Genomic DNA, 26,296 nt, shown 5'->3' on the forward strand with positions numbered 1-26,296 from the left:
CAAGACCGTCCTACGTACGTTAAAGATGGCCCGTCCCTTTTGCATTCCTTCCCAAATAGCACAGAACATGATATATTCCACCAGAAGGACAAGACTATTGTAAATCTTTAACATTTCTCTGATATTTGAAGGTTGTCAGCGGTTAAAATTCAAATAATGCACCAAACGCTCACCGTAACGTATTCTGTGTACTAGGTACAGCTGCATACATTAATCCTCCTGTGGTTGTAATAAATCTACTTCGAACAACAGATATGCATTGTCAGAAAAGAAGAATTCACGGTGCTAGTGTACTTTCGCACCTGTTTGTCAAACGACCTCCAAACAACCACAAACTCACCCTGGTTTTTCAGTAACCTAACCAAAGTCAACTTTTAGTGTTTACAAGTGTCGGAAAATCGTTGGAAAATCTTGGTCGCTATCGCTGGAATTGCTGCTCGGTGCACAAGCACAATTACGAATTGGTCTGAATGTAGCAACACAGCGGCTTTTTCTATGGTGTCGTTGAAAAGCTAAAATTTGTTTTTTCCTTGTAATCGGCCAAGTTTTCCGTTAGCAGTTGTGGCAAAGTCTTCCGTTAGCGGTTGTAGATTCATGGCAGCGGTTGAGCATGTGGGCAAGTGTATGCTGCCACTTATATAATTCTCTTTCTTTTCTTCTTTTATTTTCAGGTAGAATCTATTCCCCCTTCCTAGAAATGGTATTTTCTTTTTAAAGACACCATAGAAGAATTTGCCGTGGTCACTGTGAGATAGCTACATTCAGATCAATCGCGGTGCTCGCTGCTGTGCTGCCGTGTGTTTTGTACATCGTGCTGCGCTGTCTGCTCCTGTGCAACGCAGTTATCGCTGAGCGAGAAGCTGCGATCGAGATTAATCCGAGAAGTAGATAAATGACAAAATGGTGAAAAGTCCATTTCTACTGGACTTGAATCTCGCTCAGATGCAAGTATTTAGGTTACTGAATAACTAAGGTGAGTTTATGCATGTTTGGAGGTCATTTGACAAACAGGTGCGAAAGTACACTAGCGCCGAATTCACTAGCTTCTCTTACTTTGTTATCAATGGCAAATAACAACACACCACTAATACATGAACTACATGTAGAACTAAGTGCATCACACAGGTCTGTAAAACTAGACTAGTATTTAGATTTGTAATTTTTGCGAAGTTCGCAAAAATTATTCAAATCTTAACGGTCAATTCAACTAAACAAATAAAGACCCTCTTGAGTTCAAAATTTGCAGGAGGTTTCCAAATAGTGTTTTCTTCAATACCCAAGTGTTCTCACCAATTTTTCAAAAATGTGCATGCAAAAGGGATTGGCTGTCTTTATTAATAACTTGTCAATTGTTTCTCAAGTTTAAATTTACGTGCAGACAAGGCAGCAGTCTGTAGGATGAGATTATCTTAGAGAGTGATATCAAACTGTCTGATTGACAGATCGGAAAAGGATGGCCACCTTGGATTTCATTTAATAGCAAGATTGATTGGTAAGAATAGATGATGTATTAAACAGAACGCATAGAACAAGGATTTACACGTGAAGTCGGAGTGATACATTGCGGTGCATATTGCGGGTGTATGACTGTGATATCTCATCTTCGTATTCATCCCTGCTGGAAAGAACACAGTGTCACACAGTGCCCCACAGTGTTAGAAACACAGTGAGAATACAGTATGAAATCTCCTCACACTGTTTAATACGAGCGTTTTAATAGTGTGGACACAATGTGACTGTGAGTCATCAATTCACAGTGTGAAACAAAGCATTACTATGTGAACACTCAGTGAAAACTACGACACAGTGTGAAATCATCTCCACACTAATTTCGAGAGTTCGAACACATTGTGAACATACTGTGGGACACTGTATTCTTTCCTGTAGGAATGACTCATGAACGTGTTAGCATTCGACGTACACACCGCTATCCTCATTCGTCTTCTTTGCATCATGATAACGTGATTCTGAGGAGCTATATAGTATATATTATTATATATGATATTATAGAAGTGTATTTAGGCCTACAAAGGGGACAAAGAGTTGAATTTAACTTTTGCATATCTTATAATTGACGTTGCCTTTTGCATAAACTTGTGTACAAACATTATCATCATATCTAGGTGACACGACATTTGCTCCTACGACAACTGCTCCAGTCTTAATTTGCTATAGAGAATTAGGTTTAGACGGTTAAAGTTATGTTTGTGTATAGAATTTATGCTTGGCTTAAGTGTGTAGGTATTTCATAGGAGCAATTGTCTTAAGGAAGAAGTGTCTTGCAACTTTTCTTTTTTACACCAATGTTTGCCATCACATTAGCCGCTCTCGAATACATTGTATTTTTCCCAGGAGATATCCGGACAGTTCCAGCTATTAGTGCTTTGCGGGGATCCACAGTAGAGCTACCATGCGAAGTCGACAGGCCATTTATAGCCGTGTACTGGTATCGCCACAACTCAATGGGAGATCCGGACTACGAGATTGTGATACAGAACTATGACAACCAGATCATCAACGATGGGGGCCCGAGATTCAACATGACGCCTTCACACACCCTAGTGTTGCGGAACCTGTCCGTGGCGGATGAAACTACGTACTCGTGTCACGCGGCTCTGAGAAATGGAGACTGGCCTCGTGGATCCACCAATTTGACAGTAATCGGTGAATGACAATCTCAGTACACTTTACAAGCAAAGAGGAGAGAAAATAGGTATTAAAAGAATTTCAAAAAATTAATACATGTGTCCATTTGTATTACATACAATACCTACACCAGTACATAGACGTTTACTTATAGTATAATGCAGAAATGCATTAATAAATCACTGTGGAAGTGTACAGGATATCATCGAGCGTACATCAAATGTGACCGTGCATCTCAAAACGAACATAAAGTCGCACACACTGATTTTGCGTGAGGACTGAAAATACAGTAAGTGAAATGGGTCAACCTAGCCGAACTTGACTTTTTCATATTTTCTGAAAGAACGGGTCTTCTTTTACATTATCCTAAAATTTGGTATCATAAAACGGGCAGGAAAGTGTGTTTTTTTTTAGCAGTTTATCTCGAACATTTTTTTTTTTTGTAGAATAGTGTGATTAGGTGTGTCTTTAGAATCCCTTTTCCATTTCTGAAAAACCTTGTCCACACTCTTCACTTTCAACTCTAATAACTTTTGAAAGGATAGCGCTATTGGTTTGAAAGTTGACATTAATTATGGACAGAATGTGTTAGTGAGGCATGCTTAATTTCAATTTAATCTGATAATTTCTTCATTATAGTTACTCTGATGGATTACTTCCTGTTTTTTGTCCCATTCATCGCACAGCCAGCACGGTTTGGTAAAGATTAAGCGCTTGAATAGACACTGTACTTCAGAGCCTCTTTTCTCAGTTCACACTTTTCCTGAGTTTGTGCTTTCTTTCCACTATTTAGATAGGTTAGAAGAGTCCATTTGATTTGAGTTATACACCATTTTAAAGCTTAAGATCTGCTCCTTCAGAATATGGTCTTAAAGTGAAAACAAAGTTTTGGTAAGGGCTTGAGAACCCGTCTAGCACCATTTCATAATATTTGCTTGCAATATATCGAAAGAGTCCACTAAGAAACTTACCTGGCTGACGCGGTTTGCCGGAATGATGAGTCGGTTTGGAGTATTTTGAGAAAAATAATAATAGTAGAAAAACCGACTTTTATTCCAGAAGGCTCCAGACTAACTCGGTCTCGGGAAAAATTCGACCCTACTTCAGACAATTCACACGCAGTTCGTGATCGCCACATTCTACTGGCCACTGCCTAATACCAAATGAGGCCTAACTGAATGGACAGGAAAGTGCGTGCTAGCGTAATCCTGTACAAAACAAAACAAAAATGACAGCGCGCGGTCTTTGGAGTTTTTGTTGTTGTTTATCAAGCGCCTTTGATTGTTTTAGAGGTGCTTGATAGGCGCACATTAATTTTACATGCGCGCAAAAGAGGTTTTTGATGCGCGTGGTGTAACAACTCGGACCATTACTGCGAGTAGTCAGAACACCAAGCGCTAGTTTATACAGTCCGCTCTCATAGGACAACACTGTACAATCAGGGCCCCATTTCATAAAAGATGTTAGGATGGCAACTCTTGCTGGAATGGCAACTTCCAATAGCACCAGCCAATCGGGAAGCTGGATTCTAGTCGTTACCATGACAATTGCCATTCCAGCAAGAGTTGCTATCATATCAACTTTTTGTGAAATGGGGCCCAGATGGACAACCATTACAACTCATCCCGCTGTCAAAGCAAAGCCGAGTTATCCCCGAGTCCGAGTTGGGCCTGACCCCGTTCGGGTAAGTTCTGAGACTGAATCTTTTTGGTTAATATTTCGCATTTTCGTCGTTAATCATCGAATAGCTTGTTATTAAAGCGTTATCCCGCACATTTCCTAAGCATACGTTCACATTTGGGAGCGAAATTTGGCAACTTTTGCAGGCGTACCAGAACTTTGTTTGGGCTTTAGCTAAAAATTCACGTCTGGCGACTTTTTGTTTGTTTTGAGGTGTAGGGTCACAAATACTGAAACGACATCGGACACGTTTCTGACTTTATTGGGGTATTGAGCCTGTTAACTGATCAGATACATGTACTAGTATACACTGAATTACACATTATATTTCACATACTAAGGATCTTGCCATAGGTTTGTCAAAAGCTGATCACATGATATAGCGTAGTTTTGCCCATCACATCGCCTGAGAAGAAAAGTTCGTTACCCTCTATGATGATAGTCATTTTGTTTCGCTGATCTCTTAGTCCACACAGTCCTAACGCGTGATACAACTTACAATTTTTGAGTACGCGCGAAATAAAAGTGCGTTGTACTGTGGTCTATCATTTGACCTGGGTGAAGTGATAGACCCCAGTGCAACGCACTTTTATTTCGGTCCCACGCGCTGGGCGCGGAGCAAATTCGTTGTTTTGTCATCTACGCGCATACGTCTAAAGTAAACTACGTAGCCTACGGTTTCAGATGAGGAATAAAATGGGAATATCTAGGACCCTAGATGTAGAATATAAAGCAAATAATTAACTTTTAGTTTCAGGCAATGAGACAAACTATCACTCCCTCGGCGATCTGAATGTGTACGCTATCTTTCCTCAGCTGCGCTTCGGAAAGATAGCTACATCCAGATCTCCTCGGAAGTGATAGTTTGTCCCATCACCTTCAACAACGTTGATTATTTGCTTACTATGTATAACTTCTTGTAAAATATGCGAAGGCAGTGAAGTGTCTGACTCAGCTTTATAATAATTATTGTTAACGGGACAAAAACCAACCAAGAAAAAAAGAAGAAGAAAGAACACTCACTTTAAGCAGTTCAGAATATTATTAGATTTACTGCAACTTGACAAGACATTAGATAAATTCTGCTCACGATAATTTTACAGAACCGATGAAAGTTTAGCTAAGAATGGGGGGGGGGGGGGGGGGGGGTCTCCAGAACCATTCTGTGCATCTCATTGAAAGAAAACGGAAACCAATGTCACATCACTTTACCACTTGCCTACCAGTTCGTGCCGAACCACTGCACCCGACAGTGGACCACTGCAAAACGACCAGTGAGGGAGAATGTACCTACACGGTGGGTAAGTTGATGGAAGAGTTCGAATTGTTCCCCATCGTTTGCCGAGTGAACATGATTCGTCCAGCAGTGAGCTTGTCTTGGATGAGCGTAAAGGGTGACACTCACTCCGAGGAATACGCCAGGACGGAAATACCAGCTGAAGACGGTCTTTGGAATGTGTCCCTAGGACTCAAGGTGAGACACCCGGAATCAGCTGCAAATCTTTTTAATTTTTTTTTATTTTCTTCCTGAAAAAAAAAAAAATCCTCAAAAACAGCAACAACCTACAACAATAAACCGAAAACTAGACAGAAAAGACAAAAAAGCCCCCATCAACAACAGCAACAAACAAACAAACACACACACACACACACACACACACACACATCAACCAACCGAAAAACAAACAAACGATTAAACAAACATTCTCAAATGTTCAAGTTTTCCCACCCTGGTTTACTCATTAAAGACTGTAGCGGAAGCCAAGGCTATAGTGCATTAAGTATGGTAAGTTTATTGAGGCATACTTAGATTTAATCATAACCTACATGCGATACATATAAGTACATACTATCAATTGAATTGTTTATTTTTCAATTCAATTTCGATTCAATTCAGTTCAATTCCATTCAATTTATTCGGCACCAAATAAATCAAAAGTACATTATGTACACAGTAAAGACAAAAGCAATGTGTATAAACATACATGCACATATTATGGGAATTAATGCCGGGACCCCTTTGAAGCATCTGGTGCTTGTTGTTGGGGCCCAAAACAAAATAAAACAAAATACAGTTGCTAAATAACATATTGTGCAAATTGAAAATGAAAAAACAAAAAAACAAAAAAAAAACACACTTATCAGCCCTATACTATGCACACACACACCATATTCTTATCACTCGCACACATGCAGCGCACACCCAACACACTCATTCAGTAGCAATGTCAGGATCAAAGAAGTGAACAGTAGAAGAAATTTGGTAGCAAGCAGTCTACTCAGACAGGATAACAGTATGCTGTTTGAATAATGTTCTGAAGCGGGAAAGTGTAGTGCTGGATTTGAGATCTGGACTGATTGAATTCCATTCATTTACACCTGTAAAACGAATTGAATGGGTTCTAACTGTTAATCGGGCTAATGACATTCTCAGGTTATATCTTTCCCGAGTAGAATAATCATGAAAACACAAATTACATTTAAACATATCATGAGACAAAATTGGGAGAATACCTTTATGATACTTAAACATAAACACTAATACATTAAATCGAACAAGTTCATAAATGGGTAGAATTTTTAACTTAACAAAAATTGGTAAACTTGAACTGCGAGAATTACTCTTAGAAATCAATCTTATCGAACGCTTTTGTAACATATATAATTTCTCAACATGAGTTTTATATGTCTTACCCCATATTTCATTACAATAATTAAAATGTGGTAATATTATTGCATTGTATATATAAAACAAAATTTTTCTAGGTACAAAATTTACCAATTCAGATAACACTCCAACACATTTTGATATTCTCGAAGATATGTTTTCTAAGTGGTGCTTCCACTCAAGAGATTCATGAATAGAAATACCAAGAAAATTTATGATTTGAGTTCTTTCAATAATTACATTTTCAATCTTAATCAAATTAGAATTTACAGAAATTTTCTTTCTCTTAGAATGAAATAAAACATATTTTGTTTTTGTAAAATTAAAAAAAAAGCTTATTACATTTAAACCATTCATTCAACATTTGTAATTCATTATTCAGGGTAAATATAAGTGTGTTTACATTTCTGTGAGAATATGATTCTACAGTGTCATCAGCAAAAAGAGAAAATTTCAATATTTTTGAACAATTTACAATATCATTAACATATACTAAAAATAACAGTGGCCCCAGCACAGAGCCCTGAGGTACACCGATGTTTACCTGTCCTTGCATGGATTTTTAATTGATTTATATATACATATACATATATATATATATATATATATATATATATATATTTCACAGGAAGTACATGTCATCGTCATCAGTTGTAGACCATATCTCGAAGCTAGAGATGTTTCCTTTTGTTAATTGCCTCAAAGTGGCCATTCGCGAAAAAACACACATTTTTGCCGTGATGAGTGGAGCCCAGTAGACATGTCGTGATCTTTCTTAGGTGTACATTAAGTAAGCTAGGAACATGTCACTATGGAATGTCTATGTTACATGAGCAGGACCGTCTAAAAAGTTTATTTTAATGTGTGTGTTTGGGGGAGGGAGGGTGCTTTACTGTTGCATGCTCATCATTAATTTTGTATGTCGTTTTATAGAAATTAATACAGAAATCCACTTATTTACAACAAAATATGTATTTAATCATATTCAGCTATGTTGAATATAATATCATTTGCTATTCAAGGAACTTAATTGAACTCTTATTTCAACGAATTTAATTTCGACATTTCATTGAATGTACTCTGGACCCTGCGTTCATGACGTAACAATAAGGGAGACATTGTTTAAAATAAGCATTGTCAGGAGTAAAGGTTGAATGGGAGTGGATTATAATCGACAATAGTTGAATACAAAGTTGTCTTCATAAGTTGACTTACCGGTACTTATCTATTTATGAACATGTGTACAAACATACATGCATACATGATTTCACATACCAGGTTTCGAGGTATGAGGTCGGACGCAAATTCAGGTGTCTGGCAGAAGGTATTGCAGTAAAGGGATCGACTGAAATGGTTGTTCATCTGAAAAGAGAGCAGGGTAAGTAATAATAATGAAGATCCTAATGATAATCAAAATAATAATAATTACACCAATAATAATGACAATAATAATAATAATAATGATAACAATAATGATAAAATAAATGCTTAAGGCGCAGTGAGAAAAAAATAAATGACATGAAAAAAATCATTACAAGGACATGTTCATGGAAGTCAGTAAAAATGAAACAATACTGATGTTAAAGAAATACAAAATGTGCCTGTATTTATACTGATAAGCTGTTTTGAAAAAATGATGTTGAGGACCGTATAAAAACAGTCGAAATGTAACGGATAGCTTGAGGTGACTGATTCCAGCATAAGCAAACTATTCTTAGTTTTTGAACCAACAAACTACGATAAAATTGGATGATCTTAAACTTGTTGAAGGATTGGAAGTTATCAACAAAATGATGGGGCAAGGAAAATAATGTAACGACAAATTGAAAAAAGTAATAACTTCGATACAATATTTGTGTTTGAGCAATAGAAATGGAGTAATGTATTCCTTTTGGAGATGGCAACAGTGCAGGCTGCTGAATTTTGCATTTTCCTTTTTTTCTTTTTAGATTATGGCAGCTGAAACAGAAGTGCATTACCAAAGTAATTTCGAGAGATATAAAGGCATAAATTACATGCATGTTTTTTTTTTTCCTGTTGCCGAACAAGTTAAATGCTCGCGAATACTGCCTGAGACTTGCAGATTTACAAACGACAGAGATCAGAACAGGCATGGACATTGTAGAGTCGAATGATACTCTAAATAGACAAGAGTAGTAGGACTGATCATTAAAAGGGGAAATCCAGTCCAAATATAAGTAATCACTCTTAGTCTGATAAGAAAGGGTAAAATATATATAACAACATAGATTTAATCTAAATCGAATGAAAAATAAGGAAGTTATGGCATTTTGAAGTTTCACTATTTTTTGGGGAAACAGTTCTTGAACAGTCAATACGAATAAGCAAGTTGCAAAGTGAGCATGTCACCCCCTCACAACTTCCCTTTTAGTTTGTACATAAAGTTTTGAAATTTCCAGTTTGTTTTTTTCATTCAAACGCAATTATGCCCGATGCTAAAATCCATATATATTTATATATAACTGATAACTATTCTTAAGTTATTCAACCAGGAATAACGTCATGCTTAAGACTTCAATGACAGAAACATTGAATTTTCGTCATTTTTTTTTTTTTTGCACACGACCAATGGAAAATTGTAAGGATATGACATCGTTAGTTCACTCATTTGCATATTCATACCCATAGTACAAGAACTGTTTTGGAGCAATTATCAAAACTTCAAAATTTCATAACTTCCTTATTTTTTTCATCCGATTTCAGTCAAATTTTTACCGTTGAACGCGTGAAATTTTACACTTTTTTATCAGACTATTAAATTCATATTTGGACTGGATTTTCTCTTTGAATAATCAACACGTAAGTCATCGAGCTCAAAATGCCGATAGTAGAGTATTAGCCCGCTAACACACCTCGACTTTCCTTAATCCACCACCAACGATTGCCAACTGCGCGGAACCATGGTTCACTTGCAAGGTAATTAATTTATGAACTAGAAAATCAATGTCGCTATGGCGACCGCTTTACCTCCGCCATAATATAATTATTTCAATAGGACTACAGCACGTCTTGACGGTGTAAGACAACAGTTTCCATATAACCGGCAAAAAAAAAAAAGAATAAAAACAAACATATTTGTCACAAATGTGTTGAGTTTTCATTTTTGCTTGAACTATAGACTTAATTTGCAATGGATGTATATTCAGTTATGACTCTTACGGAAGTGAACTGTACACTTATGTGTATATAATATTATATGTGACCCTGCATCACAAAATCCAACAAGGTACAGTAGTTAAGAGCATATTCTGAAAGAGCAGACTTTCGAATCAAATGGACTCTCCTAACCTATCTAAATATTGGAAAGTATGCACACACTCAGGAAAAGTGTGAACTGAGAAAAGAGGCTCTGAAGTACAGGGTCTATTCAAGCACTTAATCTTTAGCAAGCCATGTTCGCTGTGTGATGAATGGGGAAAAACAGGATGTAAACCACTGGAGCAACAATGAAGGAATTATCAGATTAAACTGAAATTGAGCATGCTTTATTAAAACACTCTGTCCATGATTGATACTAACTTTCAAAGCAGTAACATTATCCTTTCTAAAATTATTAGAGTTGAAAGTGAAGAGTAAGTGCAGGGTCTTTAAGAAATGAAAAGGGGACTCTAAAGAAACACCTCATCGCACTATTCTAAAAAAAGGTGTTTGAGAAAACTATTAAAAAACACACTTTGCTGTTCGTTTTATGATCCCAAATTTTAGCATAATGTACAAGAAGACTTGCTCTTTCAGAAAATATGAAAAAGTCAAGATTGGCTTGATTGACCCATTTCACCTATTTTCAGTCCTCACACAAAATCAGTGCATGCGACTTTTTGTTCGTTTTGTGATGCACGGTCACATAAATTATATGCAATGTATACAGAGAGAGAGAGACTGTCTAGTTTAGAATCTGCCCTTTTGATATACTATATATACTATATACTATATACTATATACTATATAATACTTATAATATACAATCCATGTCTGTCGAATTGTTTGGTACTTTTGCGATGCAGGGACACAGACACAGACACACACACACACATGATTTGTTGCTGAAATACGAAATAACAGTCCAAATGCAATCATGAATATACCATAACGCTGATTATGCATGACGCTAAAATACAGCATAGCGTTTGAAAAAAAAACAAGCAAAAAAAAAAAACACCTTAATCATAATTAAGATGTCACATATTAAGGTAATATAGAGAAAAGCGGACATTACAGAAAATAAGTATAATTAGTGAGGCAATCAATACACAAAACATGTAAAATAAAAGCAACGGACATGCTATCGGCACATAACGTAACCATTACTGGGTAATCAACAATGTGATTATGTCCACGTACAAAAAACAAAAACAGGCTAGAACAAAATATAGAAACGGAAAATAAATCCAAATATAAGACACGGTATAGACATAATCTTCTATCTATCTATATACGGTTTTGTGATTTTCTAACCGTATGGTATTGTGATATAAAACTGCCTGGAAAGAAAAGGAGATTGCCTGTAAGATCACACTAAATTCAAGATTATGCGAAATATGCCAGATAAAGGGACAAACTACTGCCGAATCGCATCGCTAATCTAATCCCCAATAAAAGATAATATATACAATGTATGTATCAAAATTATGATTATAAACTTTTCATTTGGCTACCCTTAAATTAGAAAAAAAAAACCTAAAACATATAAAAGTTACGCACTCACACAAATATAAATATCAGTTGAGATATACAAAGAACAACCAGTAACTCTCTCTCTTCTCAGAAAAAAATTAAAACAATAAATAAAAACAAAAATGGGGGCCAGAATAACCCCTGTTCAAATAACCTCCGTCTCCTCTCTCCCTCTCTACATACAAAGAACATGCATAAACACAAAATAATAATTATTCCTACTTTTACCAGTGGTCTGTGGGCCTACATTTACCTTTATCCTTTTTTTAAACTTTTTTAACCATCTATTTACATAAGCAGCTTCACCTTAGTGTTTTCTTCTTGAACAGCAGATCCACAGGTAATTGGGACAGCCGCACCCCTATGCGAATGCCGGTCGACGAACGGGTTCATCGCTGTCATTGTAGTGCTCGTTCTCTTTCTCGTTTCCCTCATCTGTGGTGTGCTTTATCTTATACGCACGCTAAGAGGTAACAAAACAATGCACCATTATTGTTTTGTGACAAACTTTACACTATCACAGGGGCTGATGCAGGAATTCCGTAAAGGGAGGGGGGGGGGGCGCTAACAATGAGAACGAAACAAAGTAGCAGATAAGAATAACAAAAAGAAAAAGAAATGTTTTATTTCTTTTATTTAACACAATAAGAAAAAAATTAAGATGGTGGGGTCGCATCAGGCAAGCCCCCTCCAGGCTGGATACCGCCACTGCAGTCATGCGTATAATATTATCAACGTTGTATTTGCTATATTTGTAATAACAAAACTGGAGGTCTTTAACCCGTTGAGGAAGAGTCCCGAGTATAATCGGGCATGTGTCTTTGAGAAATGTGTGTTGTAGCAAAATCAGCCCGTCCTCAACGGGTTAATTCATGTGAGATAGGTATGATCTTTCTTGAGGGGGAGGGGGTTAAGATGCGAATGTGGTGATATCATAATTACCTCAATATATTCTCTTATCATAATTTCCTCAATATTTATTTATTTGATTGATTAATCATTTATGTATCTATTTATTTATTTATTTATTCATTTTTACGGCAGTGTTTTTTGTTTATAATGCATCCACCGCCCGAAGTATTTTATTCTTTACAACTGTATGCTCTTTGTGTATTGGTTTGATTTCCACTACAATTGTATTGCATTTTAGGATTTAAAGGGATGGTATGGTTTTGGTTGAGACCTAAGTTCAGGTTTCTAATATTTTTTGTGAGATGATGAGAAACCTCTCATGAAATATGGAAGAGCATGTAATTCCAAGAGGGATGCACCGTTTATTTGATGTACATCAGTTCTGAAATGGCTGAGATATTCCAAGAAGAGCATTCCTAATAAAAACAGGGCCACCTTGTATTAGAGTTGCTTTGTTTTACTTCGGGGTTTTTTATGCCTCAAGATTTCCAAAACCAATTTTCATCTAACAAACTTTGAATGTCTCTTAAAATGGTATGCTCTGTACTATTTCATAAGTGGTTTCTTGGTATCTCACAAAAAGTTAAAACCCCAATTCTCATTCCCATCAATACTGTACTATCCCTTTAAGCTAGCTTTGTTCCCCACAGTTTATGTTTGAATAAATCGCTTTGATTCATATTATATTGTGCAACCACGATTGGACTGATACAAATGTGTTTTCTTTTTCGCCAGAAGCGCGCTCGAAGCTGAAAGTTGCTGGCCCTGAAGAACTTCCTCAAAGTGAATTACAAGGTAGGGTTATTTGATTATATAAACAGCCTAATACAGCAGATATTCATTTATCACATTTTTCGTGATATTAGTATACACATACTAACAACAAGCTGTTTGACAAATTGAGAAATAGGTGGAACAAAAAGTTGTTCAAATGTTTTCCATAGAGTACAACGCGAACTACATTAATTTGTCATGGTTGTTTGTTTCATGCATTATGTACTTCACGTCAGCTAAACGACAACAAGTCTTAAGCTACACACCGGGAGCGCGCGCAACGGAGGACCAAGGAACAACTGTAAGGCGTCTACCGAAGAAAGCACGTCTCGCCGTGTACGGCTTAGCAGGTGCAGGGCGGTCGTCGTTCATAAAGAGTCTCATATACAGTGTGCGAGGTAAGTCGGCGAAGTTGCGACGTTTGCGATTGAGCGGGCACCAGTGTAGCTGCTGTCGTTTACCCCTTTATCACGTCCTAGATTTTGTGTAACACTAACGCACATCATGAAACGTTTATATCTAGTATGATAGAAAAAGAAGAAGAAATTAATTAGTGTTATAATATGTCGGGTATATTGTCTTTATGTGAAGGAAAGAATGACAACGAAACAGTGCACGGCTTGTTTGTTTGCTTGTTTGTTTTGTTGTTGTTTGGCTGTCTTATATTCATCATCTTTTCATTTTCTTTTCATTTTCTAGCCTCGGTTAACAATCTGGTTAGTAATAACTAATAAGTACACCGACTCAACCAAAACTAAGAATCTCCTTTCATTGTCATAATATTTTCTCTTTTTCAATTCACTATCTAAAAATGCAAGCAGCAATGTGCAGGGAAAGAAAAATGACAGATAGTACTGTTATTTCGTGTTAAAGAGTGCTGACATTTGTAGGAAATATTGTAATTTTTTAATGATAATGAAAGTCATATTTGTGACCCTGCATCACAAAACCAATAAAAAGTCGCCAGACATGGATTTTTAGTTAAGGACAGATTCTGAAAGAACAGATCCTAAGCTTTACAATGATATATAACTCAATTCAAATGGACTCCCAGACCTACGTAAATACTGGAAAGAAAGCACACACTCTGGAAAAGTGTTAAGTGAGAAAAGAGACTCTGAAGTACAGGGTTTATTCAAGCGCTTAAATCTTTCACCAAGCCGGGCTAGCTGCGCAATGATAGAGACAAAACACAGGATGTCAACCGATGGAGCAACAACAATGAAGGGATTTTCAGATTAAGCTGAAATTGAGCATGTTCTATTGACACATTCTATCCATGATTAATGTCAACTTTCAAAGCAGTAGCGTTATCGTTTCAAAAGTTATTAGACTTGAAAGTGAAGAGTGTACAAAGGATCTCAAGAAATGAAAAATTGGCCTCTAACAGTCTAATGATCATTCTGCTCTCCCCCAAAAGGAGGTGGTAGAAAAACTGTGGAAATCATACATTCCCATTCCTGTTATGATCCCAAACTAAAGAATAATGTAGAAGAAAGATAGCTCTTTCAGAAAATACATTGTATGAAAAACTCAAGATTGACTCAGTTGACCCATTTCACCTGTTTTGAGTCCTGACGTAAAATCAAGGGGTGCGACGTTTTGTTCGTTTTATGATGCACGGTCACATTTATTCTACGGTTGTGTGACTTGGGATAATTCATGCTTATGACGTTGCTCTACAAAGAAAACAGTCAGTGGAGTGGTAAATAGTAATTTATCTAAATATCGTATATAATATTATACACAGTATGCCCATTATCGATATGCACCTATGAAGCATACTAGTAATAATACTCATAAACGTATCTTGGATGATGGTAAAAGCTGGTACTGCTAAGAATGGAAGTTCCATTCCCTGCGGCAATCTCCATGCAAACGGAGACCTTGCTATCTGTTTTGTTGTTGTTGTTGTTTTTTTTTTTGCCTCCAGATTTCCCTCTTGGTTTCTTTTCTCCCCTTCTAACAACAGGTGAATTTCCTCACATCGGAACGGGCAAGGCAAAGTCGGGAGAGGGTGCTACCTTCAAGCCAAGGTTCTACAAAATAACCCCACAAAGAACCGTCTTGATTCAAGATACTGTTGATCTTCCTGCTAATGACAAGGAGGCAATGTCAAATGTAATCGACACCATGCGTAAGTCAGTTTGATATATATATATATATATATATATATATATGAAAATAAATAAATAAATAAATAAATAAATATATATATATATATATATATATATATATATATATATGTATATATATATATATAACATATACATACATACATACCTAAAGTGGCGACAATGGGCTTAAACTCTATTTCTCTCTCTAATATACACGCATATTACCATGTATATACGCTATAAGTAAAAACTGTCTTTAGCGATCACCCAAGGGAAAATGGCCACCAAAGACAGGTTGGTGAATTTTGAATTTCAAACCTTGAGTTGTATAATACGATAAAATGCCACATCTAATTCTTAAAGAGAGAGAGAGAGAGAGAGAAAGGAAATAAGTTTGCATTAAGCACCCATATTTTTTTTCTTTGGTAAATAAATACCTCTCATGATCACCCCCACCAATTTTTGCCACATATCTGCCCCATTCATAGACATGATTGACAAAATGCAGCACTTCGCCGTAAAACAAGCCGTCTAACCACTTGACTTTTAGCATCTTTTTTTTTTCTTCACATACAACGACATATCTGCCCCACTCTTAACCCTTTATCAAACTGACGATTCTGTACATTTATAAGGCTCGGTCAAAAATGCCTTTACGAACTGCTACGAACGCCGTACGAACGATTTTTAGCAAATTTCGTAACATCTTCTTAAGAAGGCCGTACGAAACCAGCGTTCGTAGACCGTTCGTAGACCGTTCGTAAGTTCGTAGCCTGGTCGATGGTCTTGTCCAAGATTTTATTTAAACTTCGTGCGAAACCCTCTCTTCGTAAGGCGGGAGTAGGAACGTCGTACAAACATCGTAGGAACTACGCAAGATTTTGTAGGATCGAGAGACAATTCTAGAAGCCTTAAATTCTTACAATGATTGTAAGAACGTCTTAAGTTGTTCATAGAGGGCTCTTACGTCTTTCGTAAGATGGCCGTAAGTCTAACGAAAGAATAAAGCTAAGGTCACAAAGCTTTGTACGAACGATGCGAATGTTACGGTTCTTACGAATTCTGGAATTCGTAGAGATTCGTAGATCGGACACAGATTCTTACGGCCTTCTTACGAATTTCGTACGAACGCTTTTTGATTCGCAAGAACAACTTAAGACCTTTTAGAGAAACGAAAAGATTTTCAGTTATACAATGGCCGTAGAATTCGTAAGTTATTCGTAAGAATGCCTTGAGTTATTCTATCATCAGACCTACGGGCATCTTACGATTTCTTTTTGTCGTAAATTGGTCGTACCTGCAACTCACGGCACTCTTAGGTCATTCGTAAGAAGATTTCACGATTTTTAAAAAAATATTTTAAGGCTTCTAGAATTGTCTCTCGATCCTAAAAAATCTTGCGTAGTTCTTACAATGTTCGTACGACGTTCATACGGCCGTCTTACGAAGAGAGGGTTTCGTACGAAGTTGAAAAAAATCTTGGACACGACCATCGACCAGGCTACGAACTTACGAACGGTCTACGAATAGTCTACGAACGCTGGTTTCGTACGGTCTTCTTAAGATGATCTTACAAAATCGTTTAAAAATCGTTCGTATGGCGTTCGTAGCAGTTCGTAAAGGCATTTTGACCGAGCCTTAACTCAAGGCATTCTTACGAAGAACGTACGAATTCTACGGCCATTGTATTACTGAAAATTATTTTGTTTCTCTAAGAGGTCTTTAGTTGTTTTTGCGAACTAAACAGCGTTCACACGAAATTTGTAAGAAGGCCGAAAGAATCTGTGCCCCATCTCTACGAATCTCTACGAACTCCAGAATTCGTACGAACGCATCGTTCGTACGAAGCTTTGTGACCGTAGCTTAATGCTCTCATTTCGACTACTTTCTAAATGATGTAGAATAGCTATGTATGACTAGAATTCACGCAATGAACGTAAAAGCCTAGGTATTCATGGCTGATTTATCAGTGTTTATTGGTTCTGCTAAATATTTCTTGCTCTAAGTCTATACGGAACTAGACAGTCACCATGGGATACAAAATGAGTGGACGCTGGGAGCGTTGGGCAGGTGACCGCCATACAAAGGGACTTAGCAATTTCGTGGGGTGGATTTTTCAGTCCTTGCTATACAGTCAGTCGTCACGGCGTGCGAATCTCGACGTATGCACGCTCGGAGCGGTCATGAATACATAATTAGCTGTGCAGTGTTCTTTTTAAATTATTATTGTGCAGCCCCAGCATAACATTTATAGCTATTTTTACATTAAATGAAAGAAGAAAGCTTAAGGTCTAATTTAATGACATTGATTTGATAATACTGGAAAGGGAATTAGGGTAAAAATACGAGTAATTTCACGCGTTGGAAATATAAAATTTAAACCCCAAAGAAGTGGGTCAAATACATTCTTTACCACCTTTCATCTCTTTCAAACTAAATAAGTAGGATACTTGATTATCTTATTTTCAAAATATGGAAATATCAAGTCACTCTATCTTTTATACCTCATGGGATCCAGCAAATTACAACAGTATGTCACATCGCTCTTTGTTCGAAATCGTCCATTATCGCCTTCGTACAATGCTGGATCGTGATTGGTCAGAAACGACGGTCGCATGACGTCATCACATCGTCTGCTACTGTGTTTTTTTTTTTTTTTTTTACTTCCTGTGTCGGGTCTCGAAGACTGAAACTCGGCTTAAACGTGTATATAATAGGTTTATTCTGTAATATTCTGTCAAAATTTCGTAGATAATTATTTAAGGATTCGATTTCGCCATTTTGTGTTCGTATGGATTTGTAATTTGTTTGACTACTTGCAGATACGAGCACGTCAGAAATTTCACACGTTGTAAAAAAAAAAAACCGAACACTTGGGGTTAGTCCCGTATACTATTATTTGTGTTACGATGTTTCTCATGCCTTTTCTTTTCTGAAATGTTCCATTGTGATTTTCTTGTCATGTTTAGTTTTACATTAAGTTGTCTCGCAAGTTACGGTTTAAAAAATAAAATAACCTTGTGTCTGTTTTTTTCCTTGGACATTCTCACTCCTTCAAATTATATTTCTGGTTTTGATGATATGTCCGCTAGATTATGATTTATCCATGTATTTTTTATTTTAATTGTTATTTTTTTGGAAGCTGCAGCTGGGGACTACTGGTGATTTGTATGAATGTTAATCTTAAATAATGTGATGAACTATTCATCATGCCACATGTTTTTATTACTATTATTATTATTTTTATTATATCATTATTATCATTATTATTATTGTTATTATTATTATTATTATTATTATTATTATTATTGTTCTAGAGCCCGAAGGCCTGGATTCATGAAGCAAGCAGTTTCGTTTTCTTTTCAGGGTGATTAATTAAAATGTTAATTTACCCTTCTTCTTCTTCTTTTTTTTTTGGGGGGGGGGGATTCCCGATTCCACAGAAGACTCTCTGGAAATGAACAATTATGAACCAGCATAGAATCAGAAGCATGTCATTGAACAATCTCCCTGATAATTGCATTTCAATGTTGGCAGCTCTACATTATGAATACTTTTTAGTCAGTTTTTGAACGAATTTTTAAGTAACTTACAGATATTGCATCTTTTCGATTTTTAAAACAAGTATCGGTACATGCTTCCTCTGCCGATTTAAGAAAAAAAAATAGAGTATGAAAAGTTTTATACCAGCCAGGATCCAGCAAAATAGAGGTTTATGTTTGGAATACATCAAAACTACGAACAAAATATAAGGTAATTTTAACGAGAGATTAAACATTGAACATATTTTCAAGTACGGACAAATTTTGTATCAAAATGAAGAGTACGAAACGGGTAATTGGACTCACCCCACCATGTCGAGATCGTATACACTAGCGCTAATTGCATGGCAACTGTATTGGAGCTTGTACAGAGTCTCGCAGAATCCCGTGAAACCTCAAATTCGCGAGACGGTCATGCGCATCGAGTAAACACTGGCACACGGAACCTCATTATGCCTAATTTGCATACGGCGTGACGACTGACTGTATATGCAGGAGGTCGTTATAGAGAGGTTGCCGCTCCGACAATTTTAGTACATACCAATTTAGATATACTCGCACTAAACCTAAGGGAGTTTTAGAACCAATAATGATATTTGTCACGACAAACAGAAGGGGGGGGGGGGGACCAGAAACGTTGGCTAATGACGAGGCCTTCATGCCTTGCGTAGGAAAATACTGAAAAACATAAGACATGTAAAACTACTCATTACGCATGGTATTCAACTATTTAATATTGTACCAGTACCATGTGTGATGCAGTAAATGTTGTCTGTGCTTCACGACTGAACGTAGAGAAAGTAGAACAACAAAAAGTTTTAAATCTGCTACGAAATAATGGCTTTGTGTGCAACAATGCCATCCATATCTGCTTACCTTTTTGTTGTTGTTATGGGGGATGTTTAATTAAAAAACCGAATCTCTTATTTTGCAACAATATCATCATCTCCCTGCAGAGAAAAAGCGCATCTGCTGCCCAGTTATTGTTCTAAGGTGAGTGAAATCATACCTTAACTTATCGTTATTGGTCATTCTGTTAGCGTGTGGTCGCTTATTTTCTGTTATTCATTATATAAGTCTAGCGAGAAATGAATTGTAATACAGGAAGAACGCTTTTAGCTATCTTTATCAGACATTTTACGTTTAAGTGATACACTGTGTTAAGAAATGCACAGAAATAAAAATAAAAATTTAACGTTGCTCGTCATAAGGAGATAAAAACAACAATGATAATAATACAATACATTTATAAGGCTTTTTACGGATGTTTCAAGCGCACAGTTTACCAGAAAATTAATATTTAGTCCAAAATATTACAAAAATACAATTACAAAAATACATTAAAAAAGGAGATGTACCAAGAATCCCTAATATAATCATTTCACAGTAAAATTATTTACTTACGCATATAATTGTTTCACATTTTATGTTCATTAGTAATTTGTCTCAAATCTTATGGTGATTAGTAATCTATCTATTGCAGCCGAAATCAGGGCATCGCGCCCCATGAAGGCACGTTCAACAAGTTCGTCGAGGACATCAAGGGCAAACTTTGTAAGTCGTATAAATGTGTAAAGTAATTGTGATGTCATTGTATAGAGGGATAGCTTATGACGAGAGGTGATACATGTGTTGCGTTCCTTCTTTAGAATCCTGTGAATGCATTTTTTTGTAATGTTTATAAATCATTTGGATTTTCCAAAATTTGTAACAAAACATAAAATGTGTATTTCAGTTTTTTAACAACTTGTTGGCGGTCTTCATTTTTTTTAATTGTGGAATATCTGATAAGTCCTCTATTCAAGATTTGCCTCATCCCGATTCGGATGCAGCACCCTCGAACTGAGATAAAACCTTAATTTTTGTGTAATTGATTATCACAATTCAAATAAGGAAATATGACGGAAATATGACAGATTTTGGCAGCCATTTTGGCGGCTATCTTTAATATCTCAAAACCTCAACATCAACCTCAACATCGGATAACACTAGCAGAAAAGGTCGGGCGAACTGTAAAGCTAGATTAAGCCTTTCTCACCCAAACTAAGTCTTGTCGGTGATATACATATGAAATAGACTTAAGTATCTATATCAAAAAGAAAAATCTGATATTTTCTTTTTCAGTGATCTTTTTATTAATTCCATTTCCTTTGAAAATATAACAGTTTGAAAAATAACATATAAACATACCATCTATCATAAATGTTCATGCATGTACGAATCATATTTCATGAAAACAAGAATAATTATTCAATTCATTTCAAGGCAGAAATCAAGCAGGAAAAAAATAGGATCAATTATCCGGTCAATTTCTTTTTAACTAAAAAAGAAAGAAAGTACATGTGCAATTAAAGGCACACATGTATTAGCCAAGCACTAAAAATAAAAGCAGAAAATGGAATCTCTATTATAAATAAAAGAACAGAACAACAGCAAAAAAAAAAAAAACACACACACACACACCCTCGTTCCCACCTTCCCACCATACCCAACCCGTCAACCGCCCAAACCTTACCTCCCCCCTCAAAAAAAAAAAAAAAGAAACCGTCCCTCTCATCTCCAAACCCCCTCCCCACCCTCTACACCACATCCACATCCTTACCCAATTCTTCCCACCTTCCTCCCATTCCTCATCCTCCCATCCCCATACACCTTAAAGATGATTATAAAGTTTTGGTACCTCAAAAGTTTCCCTGAGTTTCCTTGCCTTAGTTTGTGTTTCAGGTCAAAGTACCTTTCATATAACTAACACTGTGAGACTTACTCGCCCCAATGTGCTCTCATGTCTTAGTAATCATGCAATAATGGCTTCGTACCAGAGCAGAGCGGGCTCTGACAAATTCGAACGAGCCGTTAGTTTGACTCGACGCGGTACCGCGACAATCAATATACATTTGTACACATATTGTACGAAACCATTATTGCATGATTACTAAGACATGAGAGCACTTTGGGGCGAGTAAGTAAAAAGGAACCGTCCCTCTCATCTCCAACACCCTCCCCGCCCTCTACACCACATCCACATCCTTACCCAATCCTTCCCACTTTCCTCCCATTCCTCATCCTCCCATCCCCATACACCTTAAAGATATTATAAAGTTTTGGTACCTTTACTTTTTGGATGTTTCAGTCATTCCAAACTCGATTTTCATCAAATAAACTTTGAATTCTTCTTAAATGATAATTATGCCCTGTTCTATTTCATAAATGTTTTCTTGGTATCTCGCAAAAAGTTAAAAGCCCAATTCTCATTTCCACCAATACTGTACATCTCTAAAGGACATACATGTAGATACGGAGGTAGGATCATGCTAGCAATGTGTGTTCAACAACGATGCAGAAGAAGTAAAACCAGGTCTGTTGGATGACAGAAATACCAATAGGGAGAGCGGCCATGTATGTTTAGAGGGCTACCCGTTCGCTACCCGTTCAGGTAGGGCTGATTTGCCAGCTGATTTCCCACAGGCACATGAATAGGTATACTCGGGACTAGTCGCGTACGGGTCGGGTGGGTACTGTAATATTATCATTAATAGTAGTAGTAGTAGTAATAACAATAATAATAATAATAATAAAAATACGAATAATAATAATGCTGATGATGATAATAATGATAATGATAATATTATTATTATTACAATAACTATAATAACATACGGGTTAAAGCTATAGTGGTTATAAATATTGTTTCGTTTTTCAGCCTCGACTCCTGTGTTTGTAGTCACACGCCAAAATGGTGACGAGGGAAGTGCGGATGACACAAAAATCAAGGAGAAAATAACCGCAATTGGGGGTGTGGACGACAAAATCTTCTTTGTAGACAACATCCTCCAAGAAACGGATGACGACAAACCCAAGAACGCCTTCCTTGACATTCTTTTGAAGCTACTACAGGTGGCTGACGACAACATGGTCCACATGCCCAAACATCGTTCCAGATGGCAGGTTTGCGGGTCTTGCTTTATAAAAACCGAGTAACCCACGTATAGGTAGGTAGAACCCGGCGACGTCAATCATGAGAGATTCGTCGGGAACCTCATTATCACACACACACTACACACACACACACACACACACACACACACACACACACACGCACACACTTTAGAAGGAAAACCAGTGGTGATTACTACACATAATAACCGATAATGTTCAATATTCATCGCCAAGCATTTGTCTATTCTCTTCCTTGCAGTGAAAGTTCAAACAAACAAACAAAAAGCAGCTTGAGGCATATCATACTCTTCAAGTTTTACTGTCTATTGTACACTATACAAGGCATTGTATAGTATTCTTAATCGGCGAGTGATCATCTTTGATATACATGTAATAATTGTTAACAACTGAAGTATGACTGTATAGACTGAACGACATGTACCATATCTATGAATAATTGCCTATATCTATGTTACACGGATGTCATGTGCGATGATGTGATTTGACATGGAGTTCTAATTTGGAACACAATTTGGCTTGAAATATAGTTCATTTAGGTCCTATACTGGAAAAATAACAAAAAGTGTAGATATGTTTAATAATGTTCTAAAAGTGCTTTGCGCTATGTATAACAATAATTTAATATGAAAATGTTACCATTTAGATCGCATGCATGACATTTCGAAGAATTGCTTATAGAGGAATCAACAATGATTACGAGCATAAACTCAATCACTCAATTTACGCATACATGTACGCATCCCGTTTTTCCTGGCTCTTGTTTATTTACACTTGAGTATGTGACCATCATTGTATGTAGCTCCTATATTGATCAGATCGGAAATATTTTCACCACGACCGATGTCCAAACACTTTTTTGTTTAATTTCATTGCAAAGATGCTGAGCTTTAATTGGATGTTCGTGATATTGTGTAAATGAATTTTTATTTTGTGTACTTGTATATTGCTTTTATACTTTTTTATATCGCTTTTGTACTTCTTGCCTATATTGAACAGTCTTGATTGCAATTTTTGTCTTCTCATTCAGCTGGCTGAATAAATTAATTCGTGGTCCACATATATGAGTTAATAAGACATACCTTTCAGAACCAAAGAAAGAACAACATAAAGACAGACAGCCCTGTATTCTGTCATATCGCATGTAGATAATTAGAGAAACGTCATTTGAAGATATAGGCAAAGAGTGTAGCTTGTTTTCCTCTGTTTGATTTCACTTCCTATTTTGACTTATAATTCTCTTTGAAACTATGCGTGATTGGTTTGCTGTGGCGCATTGTTTTATTGCCATGTGTTATTCATTATAATAAATTAGGTAAATATATTCTATTATTAAAACTAAAGTAGTGTGAAATGTTCTACTGTGATACCGAATCATCAGCGAAAGTGTCAGATTTTTTTTTTTTTTTTAATCAGTTGACTAAGAAATTCCCGTTTAACTATATGAAGCCAAGTTAATTTCCTGCCCCTCTATTCTCTTAAGCAGTGCTAAATATTGTACCTTATATTTTGAATATTCAGCATGATGTTTATATGCCAATGACGCAGTGCTGCTTTTTTAACTTTTATGATTGTTCTATGTACAGGTATTTCAAATCTAACTACGAAAATAATGAGAGTGATTGCTTTGGATAACTTTGGATGTAATAAGTTATAAAAGAGTATTTCATGAATTATCAAATGTAGAGATATACCGAGATAAGAGCCAATCAAAGTGAAAAAAAAAAGATCACAGGAGAAAATGAGAAATGAATCTCGTAAATGAATTTAGATATAGGGACATACTTATTATTGCACCTTTATTTCCAAGTACTATGCAGTCATGTCTTGCCAGTTCCTGTGTTTAGAAGTTGTTCCTTTTCATCATTGTTAGATAAATGGTTATTACTCCCCAGATGTGAATGCGAGGGGGATTGTTCCCCCGAAACATGGAAACAATCCTTCAAATTGCTACAAATAATTCGGATCAATGTATCAAATCAACCATATGTGACTGTGCACCTCAAAACAAACAAAAAGTCGCCAGACATGAATTTTTAGTTAAGACCATATTCTGAAAGAGCAGACTTTAAGCTTTAAAATGATGTATAACTCAAATCAAATGGACTCTCCTAACCTATCTAAATATTGGAAAGAAAACACAAACTCAGGAAAAGTGTGAACTGAGAAAAGAGGCTCTGAAGTACAGTGTCTATTCAAGCACTTAATCTTTACCAAACCGTGCTGGCTGTGCGATGAATGGGACAAAAAACAGGAAGTAAACCACCAGAGTAACGACAATGAAGGGATTATCAGATTAAAGTGAAATTAAGCACGCCTCATTATCACATTCTGTTCATAATTAATTCCAACTTTCAAAGCAGTAGCCTTATCCTTTCAAAAGTTATTAGAGTTGAAAGTGAAGAGTGTGGACAAGGTTTTTCAGAAATGAAAAAGGGATTCTCAAGACACACATAATCACACTATTCTACCAAACATGTTCGAGATAAACTGCTAAAAAACACACTTTCCTGCCCGTTTTATGATACCAAATTTTAGCATAATGTAAAAGAAGACCCGCTCTTTCAGAAAATATGAAAAAGTCAAGTTCGGCTAGGTTGACCCATTTCACTTATTTTCGGTCCTCACGCAAAATCAGTGTGTGCGACTGTATGTTCGTTTTGAGGTGCACGGTCACATATTATGTAGTCCGAGATTACATTCTCTTTGAAATACACTTTAGAATAGTGCAAGTGGTAATCTGTGAATACTATATAGAGTATACATATATTTATATCTATATTGGCAGTAATAAAGTCAATAGAGGAGTGCATTAAATGCCAGTTGCCCTTGATTGCCTCTATTGTGACTTTATTACAGCTATTTTTTAGTACTGCCAATACGCGGAGCAACTACAATATATGTGTAAATATACATATATGTAATACAATATAATTTATGATATATATATATATATATATATATATATATATATATAATTCTATTCGTATTATTTGCTAAAGCGAATGATTTGTTGAAGTACTTAACCGTATTACCGTATAAATATGGTTATGATAAGAGAAAATAGTATTTTCCCCCCAAAATGGAAATCAGAAAGTTCTAAGGTTTTGACTTTGTCTGCTATGTTTAATAGAATTTACATTGTTGTAGGCACCATGTTCTTGTATCTCTCGGTAAAATAATTTTTGCGGGTTTTTTTTGTTGTTGTTGTTCTGAATCAATTGTCACATAATCAATTCTTCTATAGGTGCTGTCCTGTGTGATATCATTATCTTTACGTGAAAGTTATTGGGAGATTTGCCCTCTAC

General features: G+C 36.3%; 1 protein-coding gene across 3 annotated transcripts in view; it reads left to right on the forward strand.

Moving 5' to 3' along the window:
* Positions 1-24,943, forward strand: part of LOC139743330 (uncharacterized) — a 33,036-nt gene extending 8,093 nt beyond the window's left edge. The window contains exons 2-11 of one of the 3 annotated variants that reach the window (XM_071653820.1): positions 2,353-2,664; positions 5,553-5,800; positions 8,273-8,372; positions 12,019-12,159; positions 13,337-13,396; positions 13,612-13,773; positions 15,348-15,512; positions 19,991-20,027; positions 20,518-20,588; positions 22,735-24,943. In XM_071653820.1, coding sequence (XP_071509921.1) covers positions 2,353-2,664; positions 5,553-5,800; positions 8,273-8,372; positions 12,019-12,159; positions 13,337-13,396; positions 13,612-13,773; positions 15,348-15,512; positions 19,991-20,027; positions 20,518-20,588; positions 22,735-23,012 — 1,574 coding nt within the window. In that variant the 3' untranslated portion in view covers positions 23,013-24,943. The remainder of the gene's footprint in view (positions 1-2,352; positions 2,665-5,552; positions 5,801-8,272; positions 8,373-12,018; positions 12,160-13,336; positions 13,397-13,611; positions 13,774-15,347; positions 15,513-19,990; positions 20,028-20,517; positions 20,589-22,734) is intronic. The other 2 variants (XM_071653822.1, XM_071653821.1) reach the window with 2 other exon arrangements.
* Positions 24,944-26,296: the final 1,353 nt, after the last annotated feature.

This window comes from Diadema antillarum, unplaced genomic scaffold (genome assembly GCF_040938485.1).
Source record: "Diadema antillarum isolate AM-2024a unplaced genomic scaffold, OU_Dant_1.0 seq00001069_RagTag, whole genome shotgun sequence".
Lineage (NCBI taxonomy): Eukaryota > Metazoa > Echinodermata > Echinoidea > Diadematoida > Diadematidae > Diadema > Diadema antillarum.